The following is a 22,500-nucleotide window of genomic DNA, read 5'->3' on the forward strand; positions in this document are numbered from 1 at the left end:
CATTTTGGATGAGTTAAGGCCATGTTCTGTTTGACTCCTCTCCCTTACCGTAATTCACTCCAGATAGGGAGATACTGTATAATGCACTGACTGTTGTTCTGAACTGCTGAGGCTTGCATCCTGTCATCACAATCACAATGTTTTCACAACTCATACAGTGGGGAAAAAAAGTATTTAGTCAGCCACCAACTGTGCAAGTTCTCCCACTTAAAAAGATGAGAGAGGCCTGTAATATTCATCATAGGTACACGTCAACTATGACAGACAAAATGAGAAAAAAAAATCCAGAAAATCACATTGTAGGATTTTTAATGAATGTATTTGCAAATTATGGTGGAAAATAAGTATTTGGTCAATAACAAAAGTTTCTCAATACTTTGTTATATACCCTTTGTTGGCAATGACACAGGTCAAACGTTTTCTGTAAGTCTTCACAAGGTTTTCACACACTGTTGCTGGTATTTTGGCCCATTCCTCCATGCAGATCTCCTCTAGAGCAGTGATGTTTTGGGGCTGTCGCTGGGCAACACAGACTTTCAACTCCCTCCAAAGATTTTCTATGGGGTTGAGATCTGGAGACTGGCTAGGCCACTCCAGGACCTTGAAATGCTTCTTACGAAGCCACTCCTTCGTTGCCCGGGCGGTGTGTTTGGGATCATTGTCATGCTGAAAGACCCAGCCACGTTTCATCTTCAATGCCCTTGCTGATGGAAGGAGGTTTTCACTCAAAATCTCACGATACATTGCCCCATTCATTCTTTCCTTTACCCGGATCAGTCGTCCTGGTCCCTTTGCAGAAAAACAGCCCCAAAGCATGATGTTTCCACCCCCATGCTTCACAGTAGGTAAGGTGTTCTTTGGATGCAACTCAGCATTCTTTGTCCTCCAAACACGACGAGTTTAGTTTTTACCAAAAAGTTATATTTTGGTTTCATCTGACCATATGACATTCTCCCAATCCTCTTCTGGATCATCCAAATGCACTCTAGCAAACTTCAGACGGGCCTGGACATGTACTGGCTTAAGTAGGGGGACATGTCTGGCACTGCAGGATTTGAGTCCCTGGCGGCGTAGTGTGTTACTGATGGTAGGCTTTGTTACTTTGGTCCCAGCTCTCTGCAGGTCATTCACTAGGTCCCCCCGTGTGGTTCTGGGATTTTTGCTCACCGTTCTTGTGATCATTTTGACCCCACGGGGTGAGATCTTGCGTGGAGCCACAGATCGAGGGAGATTATCAGTGGTCTTGTATGTCTTCCATTTCCTAATAATTGCTCCCACAGTTGATTTCTTCAAACCAAGCTGCTTACCTATTGCAGATTCAGTCTTCCCAGCCTGGTACAGGTCTACAATTTTGTTTCTGGTGTCCTTTGACAGCTCTTTGGTCTTGGCCATAGTGGAGTTTGGAGTGTGACTGTTTGAGGTTGTGGACAGGTGTCTTTTATACTGATAACAAGTTCAAACAGGTGCCATTAATACAGGTAACGAGTGGAGGACAGAGGAGCCTCTTAAAGAAGAAGTTACAGGTCTGTGAGAGCCAGAAATCTTGCTTGTTTGTAGGTGACCAAATACTTATTTTCCACCATAATTTGCAAATAAATTCATAAAAAATCCTACAATGTGATTTTCTGGAAAAAAAATTCTCAATTTGTCTGTCATAGTTGACGTGTACCTATGATGAAAATTACAGGCCTCTCTCATCTTTTTAAGTGGGAGAACTTGCACAATTGGTGGCTGACTAAATACTTTTTTCCCCCACTGTATATGCATACAGACTATTTATGATCATTATGATAGATGATTCATGTATTTAGATATCTATTATCAAATTATTCTCAGATTCAAATTCACATAGAAATGTGAGCTATTGATCTGTCATTCTCATTGAAAGCAAGTCTAAGAAACGTGTAGATGTGTTCTATGTGCGCTAGTTGTATGCTTCCCGTTCTTAAGTTTCTTTTTTAGTGTCTTTTACTTTCGGTTTTGTACACAAGCAGCTGAAAGTACAATATTTTTGGTTATTTAAAATCTATTTCACAGCGGTTTAGATGGTACAATGATTCTCTACACAATGCACTGCTTGTTTTGTCACATTAACTGAAATTAGGCGAACTATTTGAATTTTAGCAACCAGGAAATGGCAGAGCGATCTCGGCACATTGCACCTTTAATAAACCAAATATGGACAACACCTGAATTCTATATTCTCTCTCTCTTTTTCCACATGTTTTTATCTCTTCATTCCCATCTCTTTTCACCACCTGTCAACCTGTCTTCCTCCCATCTCACGTCTCTACCATTTCCCCATTTGTCATCTCTGCACTTGTTTTGTCCTACCACCTCTTTCATCCTCTCTACTTCAGTGACCCTACATGCCCTTAAATCACTCTTAACTACCCCATGGCCTTTAATCAACACACACACATGCACACAGTCCCCTCCCCTCTCCCCCTCTTTCCTCTCTCACATTGTCTGTAAACAAAGCAGAGCGCATGAATGAAAAGAGGAGAGCGAGGGAGGGAAACGAGAGGAAGGAGATGCATCAAGACAGACAGGAAGAAGAAGAGATTCAGCTGGGGATGAGCAGCAAAGGAAGAGAGAGAATTAGAGCGAGAGAGATTCTCTTTAAAAAGGCACTCACATCATCTCTGTCAGTGCTTCGTTCGATGTACGTCGATGTTGTCTTCTGTCGCCTTTCACTCCCTCCCTCTCTGCCTCCCTGCCTCTCGCTCAATCTCCCCCTCTCTCTCCCCCTACCTCTCTCTGGTGCCTTTCTGCCTTCACTGCCTCTTGCTGTTCTTCTCCTCTCTCTCCTTCCCTCCCTCTCTTTTTGTTTCTCTCTCTGCATGTTAAGCTATACCGCTGTGAATTTAGTGTATGGCCGCGCGTGTGTGTGAGAGAGGGAGAGGGAGGGAGAGAGAGAGAGAGAGAGAGAGAGGGAGAGGAGGGAGAGAGAGAGAGAGAGAGAGAGAGAGAGAGAGAGAGAGAGAGAGAGAGAGAGAGAGAGTACAAGGGGGAGGGGGCAAGAGAGTGAATGTTGGCAGGTGTTTGGTCATGTTAGTATGTGTGACTCATGTTTATGTGGTCATGTGTGTTTCTGTTAGTGTGTGTGACTCATGAGTGTGATCATGTGTGTATGAGTGAATGTGTGCATGAGTGTTCCCTTATAATGTAAAACATGTACAATGTGCACCAGAATGTGATTTGAATGCACCTCTTGTGATAGAGGGCAATAATACCCTCTTCTCTAGAATGTGTGTGTGCTTCCTTGTCCCTATTTCACAGACCGCTGCCCCAGAAAAGTTGTCATGTGTGCTACTAGGGGAGTTCACTGCCATGGGCTCTGAGACACAGGGAGAGAAGGAGCACAGAGGAGGGAGGCTTGTATGGATGGAAGAAGAGAACAAGGAAGGAAGGAAGGAAGGAAGGAAGGAAGGAAGGAAGGAAGGAAGGAAGGAAGGAAGGAAGGAAGGAAGGAAGGAAGGAAGGAAGGAAGGAAGGAAGGAAGGAAGGAAGGAAGGAAGGAAGGAAGGAAGGAAGGAAGGAAGGAAGGAAGGAAGGAAGGAAGGAAGGAAGGAAGGAAGGAAGGAAGGATGAGACAAGTAAAGGAGTAAAGAAGGGAGGATAAGAACAAATAAGGAGAAAGGAGGAATGGAGTGATAAAGATGGACGCCAGGGGTGAAAGGGTATAGAGGGACAATATCTCTCCCTGATCATCTTCTCCTCTTCCTCTACTCCTTGTTTATGTAATCGCTGTGCCACAATATCAATTTAAGCCATTCATTTAGCTGACTGCTATCTCGACCGAGCCTTGTTAAACTGTCACAGCTAGTCAGAGCAGTAAAAGCCTGCTTCATTAGACAGGCTAGGAGGTGTACAAGATCTTTTACTGTCAATATAAAAACATCTAAAAGCGGAATGAAAGGTGAGGAGGAGAAAGTGGGAGAGGAAGGGGGGTTGTTCATTTATGTCTATTTCCTGTTTTCTCTATCTATTTTCTCTTCTTCTTTGTCTATTTCTACATACTGTAGAATCTCTCCTTCTCTTCACCTCCTTTCTTGCTCTGTTCATCCCTCGCTCCCTCTCTCCCTCTCTCCCTCTAGAGTGCCCTTCACTGTCTGTCCTCCAGATGGAGACACCACAGGGGAGAGAGGGTGATAGAGAGAAAATTAAAAAGTACAGGGGGTGAGTAAAACGGTGCTGAATAAAAATAAAGGGAGCGATAGAGAGAAAGAGAGATGGAAGGGGTGACAAAGCCAAATATAGAGGAGTGGAAAAAATCAGGGGAATAGGTGAGATGGATCCACACTAGGGCTCTGATAAAAACAGACTTGTACGAAGGTAGGTTAGCAGTGAGTTAGCAGTGAGCAGCCAGCCAGCCACAGACTGACCAAACAACCTGGAGTTTTATATCATATGAGTACATTTGTTTAAATATCCGTGATGTGTGTGTATAAACGTATGTGTGAGTTTCCATTTAGGTGTCCGTCGCTTGGTTGAGCACGTAAGTCTAAATGAAATGATGTAAATAATGAATGCTTTTGTGGTGTGCGCATTGTGTTTGTGTGTGTGTTGTCTGTAATAGCGAGCGGGCAGGGGAGAAGGATTGTGTGTAAATAATACATGTGATTTATAATGTGTTTATTTCTTTATAAATAATTCTCTCTTTATCCTGTCCAAGTCTAGGACCCTTAAGTTGGTTTGCCTCATAACAGAGCCTCTCTGAGCCACCACACAAAAACATGACATTAAAGAGAATGACATTACATTACTAGGTGTTAATTACATTTACATTTTAGTCATTTAGCAGACGCTCTTATCCAGAGCGACTTACAGTTAGTGAGTGCATACATTTTTCAGAGTTACACTCCAAAGTGTCAATGCAGCAATCTGGAAGTCAACAACAACAACAACAACAACAACATAGTCAACCTGCACATCAGTAGAGGACACAGAGATGACAGTCTACAGGAGTTCAGATATCAGACCAGTACTGTATGGAACTTCAGCTAGACAGCCCAGCATATCAGACCAGTACTGTATGTAACTTCAGGTAGACAGCCCAACATTGAGTAGCAGATAGTCCCCAACACAGTCCAACTTATAAGAGACCAATTCCAGCCCAGCTTACATCACAGTTACAGGGAGGGGAAAAGTATTTGATCCCCTGCTGATTTTGTAGGTTTGCCCACTGACAAAGAAATGATCAGTCTATAATTTTAATGGTAGGTTTATTTGAACAGTGAGAAACAGAATAACAACAAAAAAATCCAGAAAAACGCATGTCAAAAATGTTATAAATTGATTTGCATTTTAATGAGGGAAATAAGTATTTGACCCCCTCTCAATCAGAAAGATTTCTGGCTCCCAGGTGTCTTTTATACAGGTAACGAGCTGAGATTAGGAGCACACTCTCGGCCAGGGGCTCCATGCAAGATCTCACCTCGTGGAGTTGCAATGATCATGAGAACGGTGAGGAATCAGCCCAGAACTACACGGGAGGATCTTGTCAATGATCTCAAGGCAGCTGGGACCATAGTCACCAAGAAAACAATTGGTAACACACTACGCCGTGAAGGACTGAAATCCTGCAGCGCCCGCAAGGTCCCCCTGCTCAAGAAAGCACATATACAGGGCCGTCTGAAGTTTGCCAATGAACATCTGAATGATTCAGAGGAGAACTGGGTGAAAGTGTTGTGGTCAGATGAGACCAAAATGGAGCTCTTTGGCATCAACTCAACTCACCGTGTTTGGAGGAGGAGGAATGCTGCCTATGACCCCAAGAACACCATCCCCACTGTCAAACATGGAGGTGGAAACATTATGCTTTGGGGGTGTTTTTCTGCTAAGTGGACAGGACAACTTCACCGCATCAAAGGGACGATGGACGGGGCCATGTACCGTCAAATCTTGGGTGAGAACCTCCTTCCCTCAGCCAGGGCATTGAAAATGGGTCGTGGATGGGTATTCCAGCATGACAATGACCCAAAACACACGGCCAAGGCAACAAAGGAGTGACTCAAGAAGAAGCACATTAAGGTCCTGGAGTGGCCTAGCCAGTCTCCAGACCTTAATCCCATAGAACATCTGTGGAGGGAGCTGAAGGTTCGAGTTGCCAAACGTCAGCCTCGAAACCTTAATGACTTGGAGAAGATCTGCAAAGAGGAGTGGGACAAAATCCCTCCTGAGTTGTGTGCAAACCTGGTGGCCAACTACAAGAAACATCTGACCTATGTGATTGCCAACAAGGGTTTTGCCACCAAGTACTAAGTCATGTTTTGCAGAGGGGTCAAATACTTATTTCCCTCATTAAAATGCAAATCAATTTATACAATTTTTTTGTTGTTATTCTGTCTCTCACTGTTCAAATAAACCTACCATTAAAATTATAGACTGATAATTTCTTTGTCAATGGGCAAACGTACAAAATCAGCAGGGGATCAAATACTTTTTTCCCTCACTGTATCACCCAATCACAATCCATCTTACAGTAGATCACCCAATCACACTCCATGTTACAGTAGATCACCCAATCACAATCCATCTTACAGTAGATCACCCAATCACGCTCCATGTTACAGTAGATCACCCAATCACAATCCATCGTAGAGTAGATCACCCAATCATAGTCCAGTGGATCACTTCCACACAGACAACACAGTTCAGGTTAATATACAGTATATTACCCATAGTCAAACCCAACACAGCACTGTAGATCACTCTACCAAAGCCCATCTTACAGCTACCCAACTCACTCCAACATACCCCAAGCATATCCAGGCCAAGATCACTCAATCCAATGACTTCCAGGTAGATCTCTGAGTATGATACTGTGTAGAGAAAGAGAAAGTAGCCCCATCCTTACCTGGGAGCGTCGAAGCTGTCGTAGGAGCCCACGGTGTAATGGCGGAACAGTCTCTTGGCTTTCTCACTGCGGCTCTCTAAAACACACAACCACAGTGTTATCAGCATGATGGCTGCCTGCCTGCAACACTGACCAACACTATCACTACAGTCACTAGATCCTGTTAGACTACAGCCTAAACCTCTACAGTAAGCTTCTCTCTATTGAGTCTCCAGACACAGTCAAACCAGCTGTAGACTCCCAGACAGTCAATAGCTGTGTTTATCACAGCAGCCTAAGGCCTTAGTGGTGGGCAGACACCACTACTACTACTGTAGCACCTTCCTTCCCTGTCAACCCACACCTCGCTTCTGCTTCTCTAACCACTCTGAGAGTCTAGAGTGGTATTTCCCCAGTGTTCCTACCTAACTGTAGACCTCCTGCTAAATGTGTTGTTTTTATGCCTGTGTGTCTGTGTGTAGCAGCCAGCGCTGCTGTGTGTGTAAGTGTGTGTGTTTTTCTGACCAATGAGAGGGGAGAGAGAGAGAGGCACGCTGTGTGTGTCTGCAGGTGTGTGGTCAGGGACTCACCTGAGCGGTTGTCCTGGCTACGGACTGCCACTTCCTCTACGCAGTCTGAGGGGAACCAGCCGGTCCGTCCCTTAACCGTGCCCTCCCAGAACCCTCTCTCGCCCACACTCAGCACTGCATGGGGGGACAGGAAAGAGTGTCGCGCGTCAGAGCCATTACCTCACACAGTCAGTATACACGAAACAACATATAGGCACAAACAAGGACAAGGAAATAGCCACAACATGTAAACACACACAGAGGAATGTAAACACACACAAACAGACATGCAAACCTCTCTACATACTCACCAAGACATACATACCTGGAAACACCTTAGACTCACTCACAAACACACACATATTCATACCTGCAGACATTGAAGACAAAAACATACAAGGACCTTATACTCTCATTAAGACAGGTAGACTACATCCAGTAGACAGACTCATACATACACCACTCACATCAGCAGACAGAGACCTAGCCTTGGTACCAGCATCAACATTTCATCTCCTGAGCAAAATGTATCAGGCTGGCACCCAGGCTAACAAACACTTTGAATTCACATGAAAAAAACATCCAGCCAGACAGTCACACACCCATTCCCTGACACAGACACACTAAACACACACACCTTTGACTTTGTCTCCCTTGCTGATACTGATCTCCCTGTCTCCCTGGGCGGAGTGGGAGCGCGTGGCCACAAACACACGTCCTGGGACGGCGCTGTAGAGACGCCTCCGCTGGCCCCCTGCTGCCGTAACCGCACTGCTGCTGACAGACCCCGCCCTGGCCAGAGGGGGGCAGCGTTCAGCACACAGCACATACATTACAGTACACAACCAACTCAGTGGCCTTGTGGTTAGAGTGCCCGCCTTCACGCTACAGAAACAGGTGATAGTATCCTGCCCTATGGGCCGTTCTGGCTCGAACAAGGCTTATACTATACACAACCCTCATACACAGTAGGTCCGATCCTAACTTGAGGTCCGCATGGCTAACTTGGACTTCTGTGAAAACCATTCATTAATGGGAGATTTGTGTGCAAATTATTAATGCAGATTCCAAGTTTGGATTGGGTGCATTGTTAGAGTCACAGCAGAGAGGGACATGCAAAGTGACAACTGACACTGCTGTAGATAAAGAGATAGCATGCTCTAATGGAGCTATGGCCCTTGTCCTTTGCATCAACGGTTCTATCTGAACCATAGTCAGTCCTACCCTCCTGCTCCTCCTCCTCCTCCTCCCACTCCTCCTCCTCCTCCTCCCCCTCCTCCTCCTCCCTGCCTCCGACTCTGCCGACTCCTGTCCTCCTTATCCCCTGCTCTCCCTCGGGACGGGGAGCGAGTCCGCGCCCCACGGGGACTACTGGAGCTACGCAGGGTACCTGAATGCTTATAGCCCTGAGAGAGAGAGAGAGAGAGAGAGAGAGAGAGAGAGAGAGAGAGAGAGAGAGAGAGAGAGAGAGAGAGAGAGAGAGAGAGAGAGAGAGAGAGAGAGAGAGAGAGAGAGAGAGAGAGAGAGAGAGAGAGAGAGAGAGAGAGAGAGAGAGAGAGAGAGAGAGAGAGAGAGAGAGAGAGAGAGAGAGAGAGAGAGAGAGAGAGAGACAGAGAGACAGAGAGACAGAGAGACAGAGAGACAGAGAGACAAAGAGATGAAGGGGCAACACTGGTTCAATGGTCTGTACAACAGTTTACTGATGATGTACTACAGTATATTGGAGATGTACTACAGTATATTGGTGATGTAACACTGGCTGCGTCCCTTCAGACTTCAAAATGGCCCGAGTCGCTCCTCTCCTCAAGAAACAAACACTCGACTCATCTGACGTCAAAAACTATAGACCTGCATCCCTTCTTTCCTTTTCTTTACAAAACATTTGAGCGTGCTGTGTCTGATCAACTCTCTCGTTATCTCTCTCAGAACAATATTCTTGATCCTAACCAGTTAGGCTTCAAGATGGGTCACTCAACCGAGAGTGCTCTTTTCTGTGTCACGGAGGCTCTCCGCACTGCCAAAGCTGACTCTCTCTCCTCTGTTCTCATCCTCCTAGATCTATCCGCTGCCATCGACACCGTGAACCATCAGATCATCCTCTCCACCCTCTCAGGGTTGAGCGTCTCAGGCTCTGCACACTCTTGGATTGCATCCTACCTGGCAGGTCGCTCCTACCAGGTGACGTGGAGAGGATCTGTGTCTGCACCACGCACTCTCACTACAGGTGTACCCCAGGGCTCGGTTCTAGGCCCTCTCCTCTTCTCTCTATACACCAAGTGACTCAGCTCCGTCATATCCTCACATGGTCTCTCCTATCATTGCTATGCAGATGACACTCAACTACTTTTCTCCTTCCCTCCTTCTGACACCCAGGTGATGACACGCTTTTCTGCGTGCCTGGCAGATATCTCAACTTAGATGTCGGCCCACCACTTCAGGCTTAACCTCGACAAGGCGAAGCTGCTCTTCCTCCCAGGGAAGGCCTGCACGCTCTCCATCACGGTTGACAACTCCACAGTGTCGCCCTACCAGAGTGCAAAGAACCTTGGCGTGACCCTGGACAACACCCTGTCATTCTCTGCAAACATCAAAGCAGTGACTCGCTCCTGCAGGTTCATGCTCTACAACATCCGTAGAGTACGACCCGACCTTACACAGGAAGCGGCACAGGTCCTAATCCAGGCACTTGTCCTCTCACGTCTGGACTACTGCAACTCTGAGTTGGCTTGGCTCCCCGCTTGTGCCATCAAACCCCTGCAACTTATCCAGAACGCTGCAGCCTGCCTGGATTTCAACTTTCCCAAGTTCTCCCACGGCACCCCGCTCCTCCACACACTCCACTGGCATCCAGTCGAAGCTCGCATCCACTACAAGACCATGGTGCTTGCCTACGGAACAGCAAGAGGAACTGCTACTCCCTACCTTCAGGCTATGCTCAAACCCTACACACCAACCCGAGCACTCCGTTCTGCCACCTCAGGTCTCTTGGCCATCCCTACGGGAGTGCAGTTCCCGCTCAGCCCAGTCCAAGCTCTTCTCTGTCCTTGCAACTGTAAGTCGCTCTGGATAAGAGCATCTGCTAAATGACTAAAATGTCAATGTAAAAATGTACTACAGTATATTGGTGATGTACTACAGTATATTGGTGATGTACTACAGTGTATTGTCCCCTGTAGCTCAGTTGGTAGAGCATGGCACTTGCAACGCCAGGGTTGTGGGTTCGTTTCCCACGGGGGGCCAGTATGAAAATGTATGCACTCACTAACTGTAAGTCGCTCTGGATAAGAGCGTCTGCTAAATGACTAAAAAAAATTACTTTTTAAATGTATTGGTGATGTTCTTAAATATATTGGTGATGTACCACAGTATATTGGTGATGTACCACAGTATATTGGTGATGTACCACAGTATATTGGTGATGTACCACAGTATATTGGTGATGTACTACAGTATATTGGTGATGTACTACAGTATATTGGTGATGTACTACAGTATATTGGTGATGTACTACATAGCTACATTACATGATACATGATGTGAAACAGTACAATAGTTCTCCCAGACTAAGTGTCCAGGTGCTAGACTCCTTCCTCTACCTGTACAGACACAATGTTGGAGCCTGGTGCGTTGGGCAGTGCCATCCAGTCAGGCAGGTTCATACTGTTATCACTGTTGGCACGCAGGAAGGGGTGAGGGTGGGGCAGTGCCAGGGTCCGCGGCGCACTCTCTCGCCTCTGAGGGGCGTATTTGGGAGACTCAAGAAAAGGTACTGAGAGAGTGTGAGAAGGAGAGAGAGCAAGAAAGAGAGAGAGGTATAAACTAGTCAGGATGGGTCAAGTCAAGGTTTGATTGGTCTATTTTTGTTCCCTTGTAGCACTCATTCATGACAGGAAATATCACAGTTTGATTGGCACACATACACAATAATGAAATAAATATTATATGTGTATGCATGTTTTTTTTAAGAAACATGTGAATGTACAACCATTCTCACATACTCTCATATACGTCCATAGTGCATAAACTCCTAAACACAACCACAGATCAGTACGTACCTACATTTGTGTCCCGGTGGTTTTTGATAATCTCTCCTAGCTCAAAATGGCCGGACATGACAGCCACCTGAAACACACATGCTAGCGGTGTAAGGGACAGTTCTCACAGCACCCTCCACACGGTATGCACATATTCCTTGTCTCAACTGGCCTTTTGTAGGGATGACAGAGTATGAGAACCCAGCTTAAGGGGTCAGGCAGAATTATCCCACCTTGGACCCTAGTACACATCACAGAACAATATCACTAACACTGGCCCATCTCATCCAATAGCATTTTCTGCTTTAGTAACTTCATCACACACAACCCCATGCAAGCAACGTACATACAAATACATCATTCCATTAGCCAGGCCATGTATTGTATAATCACCTGAAATGGGTTCTGCCCACTGTTATTCTTTGTGTCCTTATTGGCTCCCCTGTATAGTAGAATTCGTGCACAGCTGTCCTGTATGGACAAAATACATGTCAATCAATTAGCAGCAAATAACTGTAATGCTGGATTACAAAACTACAAAATCATCTTTATTTTATGTTTGATTGTGACACTACTAGAGATCACTACCTTGTTGTATAAAGCACAAATGTGCAAAGCAGTGTTTCCTGAGGCATTCTGGGAAGTGGAGTCTGCCCCGTAAAAAAGAAGGTGCTCCAGATGCTGGGCGTTGCCATTCTGACAGGCCTGGGATCAGAGAAGAGTGAGCACAGAGAGGGAGAGAGAGATAGAGGTGGGGAGAGAGAGAGGTGGGGGGAGAGAGTGCGAGAAAGGTGGGGAGAGATAGAGAGAGAGAGATGGGGGGGGAATGAGAGAGAGTGAGAGAAAGAGAGAGAGGGGTGGGGGGAGAGAGAGAGAGAGAGAGAGAGAGAGAGAGAGATGGGAGAGAGAGAGAGATCGATGGGAGAGAGAGAGAGGAGAGGGGGATGACAGGTGATCAGTGGTAAAGAAAAGAGAAATGAATGAAGAGGGAGATGATGAAAGATAGAGATCAAGGAAATAAGGAGTGGAAACATGGAGGAGTATAAAAAGAGGGGAGAGAGGGAGGAGGCGAGAAGTACAGACAGAAAAAGAGGGGGGTTATAAATTGTCATAAAGATACCTCCAAGGTGAGAGAGAAAGCGAAAAAGGAACAACACACACATCAGAAAACAGCGAGAATACACACTTACAGAGCCACTCATACACAGATACACACATAGATACACACAGATACACACATAGATACACACAGATACACACATAGATACACACAGATACACACATAGATACACACATAGATACACACATAGGTGGCACAACGACAACAGCACAAATACACACAGACATAATGATGAAAGGATGGAGAGAATGTTGAAATGGAGGGGAAGTTAGTACAGTACCTGTGTGTCTCCAGGGTTCTATCTGCTGTCCTCTTCATACCTGAGCTATGGAGTGAGAGGAGGATGAGAGACGGGCCTCATCATGGGTTAGAGGGTACGGGGATGAGAGATAGGCCTCATCATGGGTTGGAGGGTACGGGGGTGAGAGACGGGCCTCATCATGGGTTAGAGGGTACGGGGGTGAGAGATGGGCCTCATCATGGGTTAGAGGGTACGGGGGTGGGGTGAGAGACGGGCCTCATCATGGGTTAGAGGGTACGGGGGTGAGAGACGGGCCTCATCATGGGTTAGAGGGTACGGGGGTGAGAGACGGGCCTCATCATGGGTTAGAGGGTACGGGGGTGAGAGACGGGCCTCATCATGGGTTGGAGGGTACGGGGGGGTGAGAGACGGGTCTCATCATGGGTTGGAAGGTACAGGGGGGTGAGAGACGGGTCTCATCATGGGTTAGAGGGTACGGGGGTGAGAGACGGGCCTCATCATGGGTTGGAGGGTACGGGGGTGAGAGATAGGTCTCATCATGGGTTGGAGGGTACGGGGGTGAGAGATAGGCCTCATCATGGGTTAGAGGGTACGGGGGTGAGAGACGGGCCTCATCATGGGTTGGAGGGTACGGGGGTGAGAGATAGGTCTCATCATGGGTTGGAGGGTACGGGGGTGAGAGATAGGCCTCATCATGGGTTGGAGGGTACGGGGGTGAGAGATAGGTCTCATCATGGGTTAGAGGGTACGGGGGTGAGAGATAGGCCTCATCATGGGTTGGAGGGTACGGGGTGAGAGATAGGTCTCATCATGGGTTGGAGGGTACGGGGGGTGAGAGATAGGCCTCATCATGGGTTAGAGGGTACGGGGGTGAGAGATAGGTCTCATCATGGGTTAGAGGGTACGGGGGTGAGAGATAGGCCTCATCATGGGTTAGAGGGTACGGGGGTGAGAGATAGGTCTCATCATGGGTTGGAGGGTACGGGGGTGAGAGATAGGCCTCATCATGGGTTAGAGGGTACAGGGGGGTGAGAGACGGGCCTCATCATGGGTTGGAAGGTACAGGGGGGTGAGAGACGGGTCTCATCATGGGTTAGAGGGTACGGGGATGAGAGACGGGCCTCATCATGGGTTGGAGGGTACGGGGGTGAGAGATAGGTCTCATCATGGGTTGGAGGGTACGGGGGTGAGAGATAGGTCTCATCATGGGTTAGAGGGTACGGGGGTGAGAGATAGGCCTCATCATGGGTTAGAGGGTACGGGGGTGAGAGATAGGTCTCATCATGGGTTGGAGGGTACGGGGGTGAGAGACGGGCCTCATCATGGGTTAGAGGGTACGGGGGTGGGGTGAGAGACGGGCCTCATCATGGGTTGGAGGGTACGGGGGTGAGAGATAGGTCTCATCATGGGTTAGAGGGTACGGGGGTGAGAGATAGGTCTCATCATGGGTTGGAGGGTACGGGGGTGAGAGACGGGTCTCATCATGGGTTAGAGGGTACGGGGGTGAGAGACGGGCCTCATCATGGGTTAGAGGGTACGGGGGTGAGAGACGGGCCTCATCATGGGTTGGAAGGTACAGTGGGGTGAGAGACGGGTCTCATCATGGGTTGGAAGGTACAGGGGGGTGAGAGACGGGTCTCATCATGGGTTAGAGGGGTACAGTGGGGTGAGAGACGGGCCTCATCATGGGTTGGAAGGTACAGTGGGGTGAGTAGCAGGAGAGACACTAACATTAAGGTGAGGGAGGCGAACCATGACATGAATGGTTAACATAGAAATAGAGATGACATTAACACACTGACATTAACACACACACACACAAACCTATATTCACACAAACACAGTCAAACATGGTCACTTGAACACTAAAACCCACAGAAACACACACACACCTCCACCTCCACCTCCCTCCACCTCCACCTCCACACTACACCTCCACCTACACCTCCACCTCCACCTCCCTCCACCTCCACCTCCACACCTCCACCTCCCTCCACCTCCACACTACACCTCCACCTCCACCTCCACCTCCACCTCCACACCTACACCTCCACCTCCACCTACACCTACACCTACACCTACACCTACACCTACCTGGTGTGTCTCATCCCAGCCGTTCTCATCCCTGACGGCCAGCTTGGCACGGTGGTGGAGCAGGGTCTCACAGCAGGAGGTGTCGCCCCCTGTCAGCACAGTGTGGTAGAGCGGGGTCAGCCCCCGCCGGTCCTTATAGTCCGGAGATGCACCCAGAGACAGCAACGTCTATAGGGACACACCAGGTAGACACAAAAATATATATATATCACTTATATCATTATAAGACCATCTTGACTGTATCTCAATACAAGACACTATATACAGTGGGGTCCATACATGCACCTTTAATCCATAGATGTGAGTGTAAGGAGGTGTGTGTGAGTTTACCAGTAGGGCTGTGTGGCCGTGGCTGCGGACAGCCTTGTGTAGTGGTGTGAGTCCATCCTTGGCCCTGAAGTCAAGATGAGCCCCTCCCAGCACCAGCACCCGTATGGCCTCCCCTCCCCCCGGCTCACACTGCACCGCCAATGTCAGGGGGGTTTCTACAGAGGAGAGAGAGAGAGACGGAGGGGCTCATATATTTAATCAGACATCCCAGCATCATGTCACTCTAGTCTAGTAGTATGGTATCGCTTATCTAATAGCGGCAGATGTTGAGCTCTCTGCTGCCCCCCTGTGTTGGCAGGTGGAAGTGCATGTCACACTCCCGGTGATAGCAGGCTCTGTTGTGTGAGAGGACTGTTGCAGCACACCCAAAACTGTTAACAGTAGCTGCCCATCTCCCACCTCACTATATTATCTGGCTCTTAAATGAGACTCAAACTAACTGTCTACTTTGCTTACTATAATCATCTTTAATAAAGTGTTAGATAGATAGAGCTTTGGGTAAGTGAGTTTTAGAGTTGGAGAGAGCGTTGGGGGTTTTCAGGTCGAGGTTACAGAGGACAACCATTAGCCATAGCTCCCACAGTTATCTTGGCCGTTAGCTAATTCAACTTGGATATGGACAGTTTGCTAGCCAGATAACAGGTTGTATGGCTGAAGGGTTTGGACATGATCTCTAGGATTCTAAATATACAGTGCCCATATGCCCCACAAATGTTATGAGTCACTAAGAAGGTTTTCTTAGGGGGTCAAGGTATCAGGGACTAAATAGACAGACAGACAGATGGACTAAATGGCTGATTGGTGCTAACTGACTGAGGAGGAGAGGTCACAGGTCACCCTGGCAGCGGACAGCATCTGACAGCATCTCACCTCCCGTGTCAGGGTCCTGGTAGTTGGGGTCAAGCCCTTTGTCCAAGAACTTGGCCATCTTGTCCACAGAGCCACTTTGGATGTAGTCCATGAACTTCTTCAGACTGGCCTGTGAGAGGCATGAGGGCATAGAGAGAGAGAGAGAGAGAGATGAGGGGACTGCACTCTTAGAAATAAAGGTGCTAGAACCTAAAAGTGTTATTTGGCTGTCCCAATAGGATAATCCTTTGAAGAACCCTTTTCGGTTCAAGGGTTCTACCTGGAACCAAAAAGGGTTCTCCTATGGGGACAACCGACAAACCATTTGGAAGCCTTTTTTCTAAGAGTGTGCCGCGCTGCATTACACAGAGAGCAGAGTAGACACACTGGTACTGGAGTTGTCTGCCACAAACAGCACAGCACAGCTAACAGTGGAGCACTGCCCCAAGGGCCAGTAACTGCAGACAGACTCAGTCGCACTCACACACATACACAGACACACAAGGAGTGTACACACCCACACACACATGCATAAGTATGCACACACATACACACACTCCCGCCAACACATACACCTTCATATTGCACCAATGCATGCATGCATACACACACTTACACCCACAATTCACATTGTGCCACACCCTTTGAAACAGGCAGCCAGTACCTTAGTGTGCAGTTTAGCCAGCTGTTTCTCATCTAGATTGGTCTGTTTGTACACTCTGGTCTTGTAGCGAAACTAGAGAGAAAGAGAGAGAGAGTGAGAGAGTGAGAGAGTGAGAGAGTGAGAGAGTGAGAGAGTGAGAGAGAGAGAGAGAGAGAGAGAGAGAGAGAGAGAGAGAGAGAGAGAGAGAGAGAGAGAGAGAGAGAGAGAGAGAGAGAGAGAGAGAGAGAGAGAGAGAGAGAGAGAGAGAGAGAGAGAGAGAGAGAGAGAGAGAGAGAGAGAGAGAGAGAGAGAGAGAGAGAGAGAGAGAGAGAAAGAGAGAGAGAGAGAGAGTTAATCCTGACTGGAAGGCCTTTTGTCCTCAATTCTCTCAGCTTTTGGCCTAGATCCACATGATGGAGCCTGCAGATGTATTGCAAACTGATGCTTTATCTAGTTTACCCATAACTTCCCTCCTCCTCCTCTTCCTCCTCCTCTCTCAATGAAAAAATACAAAAATAAAGAAATAGTACAGGTTTACATTACAGTTTCCACCCACAGAGTGAGAGTAGCCCACAGAGTAACCCACAGAGAGTAACCTTACAGTATAACCCACAGAATGAGAGTAACCTTAGAGTAATCTTACAGAGTAACCTTACATCCAGGCTGTATATACCTCCAGATATGGTACACCCTTCTCAAAGGATTGTGGGTACTCTCGCAGCATCTTCTCCTCCTCCAGGAACTTGGCGTCATGGCCGTCGGTGGCTGGTTGGAACAGGCCGTAGTTCAACACGTCCCGCAACGAATCGGTCAGAGAACACAGCACCTGCTGCTTGGCCTTCCACACGGTCGCATCCGGGTTGAACCGCAAACACTTCTGCAGAGGAGATGGCGAGAGAGAGGGAGAGAGGGGGTTCAATGATGGTGCTTATAGAGAAGAGATAGAGGGGGGGAGAGAGAGGAGAGAGAGGGGGGTAGTAGTTGGGGTTTAGATGAAAACACTAAAGAAGAAAAGAGAGGAAAGGGAAAGCATTGAACTGTAAAGTAGAAAACTGTCAGCAGCTTAACAGTCCAGACTTGGTGAAGGGTAAATGAGTCAGTGCAGTATTAGTGTGTCTGTCAGAAGTGTAGAACCCCTCCTCGCTGCAGTACTGCTGTTATTCCCATTCTGAACCACTAGGGGGAGACATTGCGAGTCCACCACAGGGACCAGTGATGTCTGTGGCTTTATACAGTAAGGATATATGAATGGCTGGTTGTACTGTCTAATCTGACAAGTGAGCTCCTGTATGGTGAGATGAATGGAATGTTTGATTGTGTTGTATCATGTGGGCACAGTTAGCATAGGAGAGAAAAGGTCCTTAACGTCCTTATATGGACAGATCCACATCTGTTTCTATAGATCATGAATCAAACAGTCTTCCTCTCTTTCTCTCTCTTTCTCTGGTGTGAGTCTGGGCTGAGGCTGAGGTAGAGCAGGCCATTCCCCTGACCTTGAAGCAGCTGTGTGATTGGTCCTTCAGGAGAGCAGCTGGATCTCTAGCTTTCTGCTTCTGCATGCATGGATGTACGCTCCACGCCTCAATACATCTCACTAACCTATTTAACTCTCTCTTTCTGTCTTAATCTCTCCCTCACTGACTGTGTCTCTCACTCTGTCTGTCTGTCTGTCTGTCTGTCTGTCTGTCTGTCTGTCTGTCTGCCTCGCTATGTGTGTGTGTGTGTGTGTGTGTGTGTGTGTGTGTGTGTGTGTGTGAGAGAGAGAGTGAGCATGGAATACTGTGCAAAGGTGTAAAATGTCTCTCACCCTCTCTTTTATTCATTCTCTGGGTTTGCACACAGTCAACCGAATCACTATGGCAACCAGTTCATTAGTGGAGCAAGCTCCTTGTTGCCATAGAGATATCCCTGTGTTCCCTTGGAGATGGGGAACTATGGGATAGAGTGAGAGAGTGCCTGTGCCTGTGTGTGTGTGTTTTACAGTGAGTTGGAGAACGAGAGAGGTGGAGTCAGGGGGAGGAAAGGGTTTATGTATGAGAGAGGGAGAGAGAGGGAGAGAAGTAGAGAGGGAGGGAGTGAGAGAGAAAGAGAGAGAGATGGAGAAAGAGAGACATTGAAAGGGAGAGTAAAAGAGAGAGGATGAGTGGGCGTGTCAGCATGCAATAGATAGTTTTTTACACACATGCTGACATACTGCACCAATGCGTATACTCAATCACACACTAGCATTAACTGTCACGCCCTGACTCAGGGGACTCGTATATGTTGAGTCAGGGTGTGTATATTCTTTGTTATGTAGTATTTTCTATGTGGGATCTAGTATGTTTAGTTCTATGTTGGCCGGTGTGGTTCCCAATCAGAGGCAGCTGTCGCTCGTTGTCTCTGATTGGGGACCATACTTAGGCAGCCTATTGGCACTATTGAGTTGTGGGATCTTGTTCCGTGTAAGGTATGTTGTGTGTGCGCTACCTTGGACGTCACGTGTCGTTGGTTTATTGTTTTGTCGTGTATTTATTTGGTTTAAAAAACATGTACGTATATCACGCTGCGCCTTGGTCTGACACGTCTATGTACGAACGTGACATTAACACTCAGTCCCATCAAAAGATACACACATAGACAAACAGAATGCAAGCTAAATATAATCTTAGCTCATAGAGAAGGAGAAGAAAGCTTATCAATACAGCATAATGCATGAAGAATATTCCCATAATCACCATAATTATTGTTTAAATGATTATAAAGCACAGTAATGATACTCTTTGTATAATGACTGTAATTCTGCAGTTAAAGTTAGGGGCATTAGCACATTTGTTTAAGATAGGAGAGGTTCTGTTCAACACCAAAGCAGGTGGAAGAAGTGGAACGGGGGGACCACTGAACAAGCAACCTGATTGGTCCATATACCTACTGATTCTAATTGGTCGATATGACTCATTGATCTCTCTCATTAGCCCTCCACTCCAGACTAGCTCTTTATTGACTTCTGACAGAGATGAAGACCATCTTTGCTTCTGAGTCTGACTGGTTCTGACTCTTACTGTTATTGATTATGTATTATAGACTAACAACTAGCTGTAGGTTGAGGCAGTTTACAGACCAATAAGTGATAACAGTCCATATTGACTGTCACGTCTCTCTTTCACACTCATATTGCAATCAGGGCCATAGCTACATATGAAGACACCGAGGTCCGGACCGTTGTAATTTTTAAGAATTCGATTTTTTATTTAAATTAGGAACTCAGTCGGGGTCTCAACTTACTTGAGAATTAGAATAGTAGAATACACAAGGTGCAATTTCTAAACTTGGTTGTGCATCAGCAGTTTTCCTTCCTATATGTCACTCACTCACAGTCACTCAATTAGTCCATATCAGTTAAAAAAATTTAGATTGGTAAATTATTCTACTTAGTCTAGCCAGCTATCTAAACTTGTAGTAATCATGGCTGAATTACCGACCGGGCACACAGGGCACATTCCCAGGGGCCCTGACCTCCAGGAGGCCCCCATTGGTTTTGTTAGTCACACTCACTCAGATATCATATTAACATGGCATAAGGCAAAATGTGTAGAATTGCAGGAAATTACTACAACAAAAAACTGTAAATCTGTTTACCTTTTGCTAATAAAATACTTTTTCTGCTAACAGATCCCTCTGTATGTTTTTAATCCCGGTGCTGAATTAATGTGAATTAATGCGGCTAATTGTATTGCATAGAACAACTCATGTGATAATGGCTGGGGTCATTTTTGCTTGTTTTTGCTGTTCTCCAAATAGCATTTCAGAGTTTTTAAATTGTATAGAAATGCAGTAAATGGGCTTCAACTTTCTTAAAATATTTTGGACGGAGGGGGGGGATTTCACACCCTCTCACTCACTCACTCACTCACTCACTCACTCACTCACTCACTCACCCCCGTCCCCTCTCACTCACTCACTCACTCACTCACTCACCCCCGCCCCCTCTCACTCACTCATTCACTCACTCACTCACTCACTCATTGTCTCTTTCTCCATCTTCCTGTATCTGTGCTGTCATTCATTATCTCTGCAGAAGATAGTGTAGGCCTCCTTCCTTCCTTCCTTCCTTCCTTCCTTCCTTCCTTCCTTCCTTCCTTCCTTCCTTCCTTCCTTCCTTCCTTCCTTCCTTCCTTCCTTCCTTCCTTCCTTCCTTCCTTCTCTCTCTCTCTCTCTCTCTCTCTCTCTCTCTCTCTCTCTCTCTCTCTCTCTCTCTCTCTCTCTCTCTCTCTCTCTCTCTCTCTCTCTCTCTCTCTCTCTGTCTCTCTCTCTCCTACCCTCTGGCCCTTTTCTGCAGGGGGATTAGCAGCCATTGATGAGAACTATGGGGAAATAGCCCCCCCCCCCCCACTCTGTTTCTGTCCTTCTCTCTCCCTTTCTCCTTCTGCCTCTCTCTGTCTCTCTTACTACCTCTTTCCCATCTATTTTCTATGTTCCCCCTATCTAGCTACCTCACAGTCACACAGTCCTCCTTTCCACATTCCTTTCAGCCCTGTGTTTCCCTCCCTCCCTCCTTATTTAATGTTAATCTCTTCCCTCCATCCCGTCATATCCACCCCTCTCTTCTACCCTCTCAGTGCTAGAGGCGTCACTACAGACCCTGGTTCGATTCCAGGCTGTATCACAATCCGGCCGTGATTGGGAGTCCCATAGGGCGGCGCACAATTGGCCCAGCGTCTTCCGGGTTTGGCCGGTGTAGGCCGTCATTGTAAATAAGAATTTGTTCTTAACTGACTTGTCTAGTTCAATAAAGGTTAAATGAAAAATAAAATAAAACATCTGTCTCTGCCTCTCTTATCTTGGCCCCTCCACCTCTTGCTGAGCACTGAGAAGGCCCTTACAAGGCTTACAGTTGTTGGTCTACTCTAAATGCATGTCAATGGAATGGTATGTTACTATGTTTATACAGCAGGTAAGATGACTGTGTATAGATGTACTATATACTGTACGTGTAGGTATATATATATATATCAGGGAGTATGTGGGCGCTCCTTAGCCAGTTGTGGAAATCCTCAATACATAACATTTGTGTTTATAAGCTGCTGCCCGTCTCTCCCTGATCTCATTAAAATACAATTAACCAGCAATTACTGTTTATTGAGGGCGAATTAGCTGACATGTAGAACAGGCCTAATGCACTGGGATTATACAGCCATATTACCCCACTGCACAGGAGAGAAGGAGATAGGAGAGAGAGAGGAGAAGAGAGAGAGAGAGGGGGAGAGAGGAACCAAGAGGGAGAGAAGAAGAGAGAGAGAAATGGGAAAAAGGGAGGTGGGGAAGGTGGGGAAGGTGTGAAAGAGAAAAGGAGGGAAGGACAATATGAGATGAAGGGAGGTCAGGACAGGAGAGAGGAGAAATAGAGGACAGGATATTGTCCTACTCCTCAGATACAGCTAGAAGTCATGTGGTGTCACTGACCACAAAGTGTCAGCACTAACTGAAGTATTGGTTATCTTTGATCATGTTAAAATACATGTTCCTTCCATAAGACACGGAGAAAGGATCTTGGGTGGCCGATTCGCCAGCATGCTTCTCACTGTTTGTTTCCAGATATCCATCTTGCACAAATTAAAATGTGATGTACTGTAAGTTTGTTGGAATAAATAGGTGGCTGTGAACTATTAATACTGGAGATACAGACACACTATACCACACACACACACACGCATGCACACGCACACACACACACAAGGAACAGGAGAACCACAGAATGCAGTTACAATCAGTATACACA

General features: G+C 46.8%; 1 protein-coding gene across 1 annotated transcript in view; it reads right to left on the reverse strand.

The window, feature by feature from the left end:
- LOC121568634 (SH3 and multiple ankyrin repeat domains protein 1-like) overlaps nt 1-22,500 on the reverse strand; it is a 39,558-nt gene that overhangs the window by 15,019 nt on the left and 2,039 nt on the right. The window contains 13 exon segments of the mRNA XM_045213477.1: nt 6,863-6,938; nt 7,432-7,545; nt 8,048-8,304; nt 8,701-8,816; nt 11,007-11,179; nt 11,466-11,532; nt 11,838-11,915; nt 12,033-12,149; nt 14,921-15,088; nt 15,251-15,405; nt 16,121-16,229; nt 16,764-16,835; nt 17,416-17,619. Of these exon segments, the coding sequence (XP_045069412.1) occupies nt 6,863-6,938; nt 7,432-7,545; nt 8,048-8,304; nt 8,701-8,816; nt 11,007-11,179; nt 11,466-11,532; nt 11,838-11,915; nt 12,033-12,149; nt 14,921-15,088; nt 15,251-15,405; nt 16,121-16,229; nt 16,764-16,835; nt 17,416-17,619 (1,706 nt within the window).

Source organism: Coregonus clupeaformis, unplaced genomic scaffold (assembly GCF_020615455.1).
Source record: "Coregonus clupeaformis isolate EN_2021a unplaced genomic scaffold, ASM2061545v1 scaf0112, whole genome shotgun sequence".
NCBI lineage: Eukaryota > Metazoa > Chordata > Actinopteri > Salmoniformes > Salmonidae > Coregonus > Coregonus clupeaformis.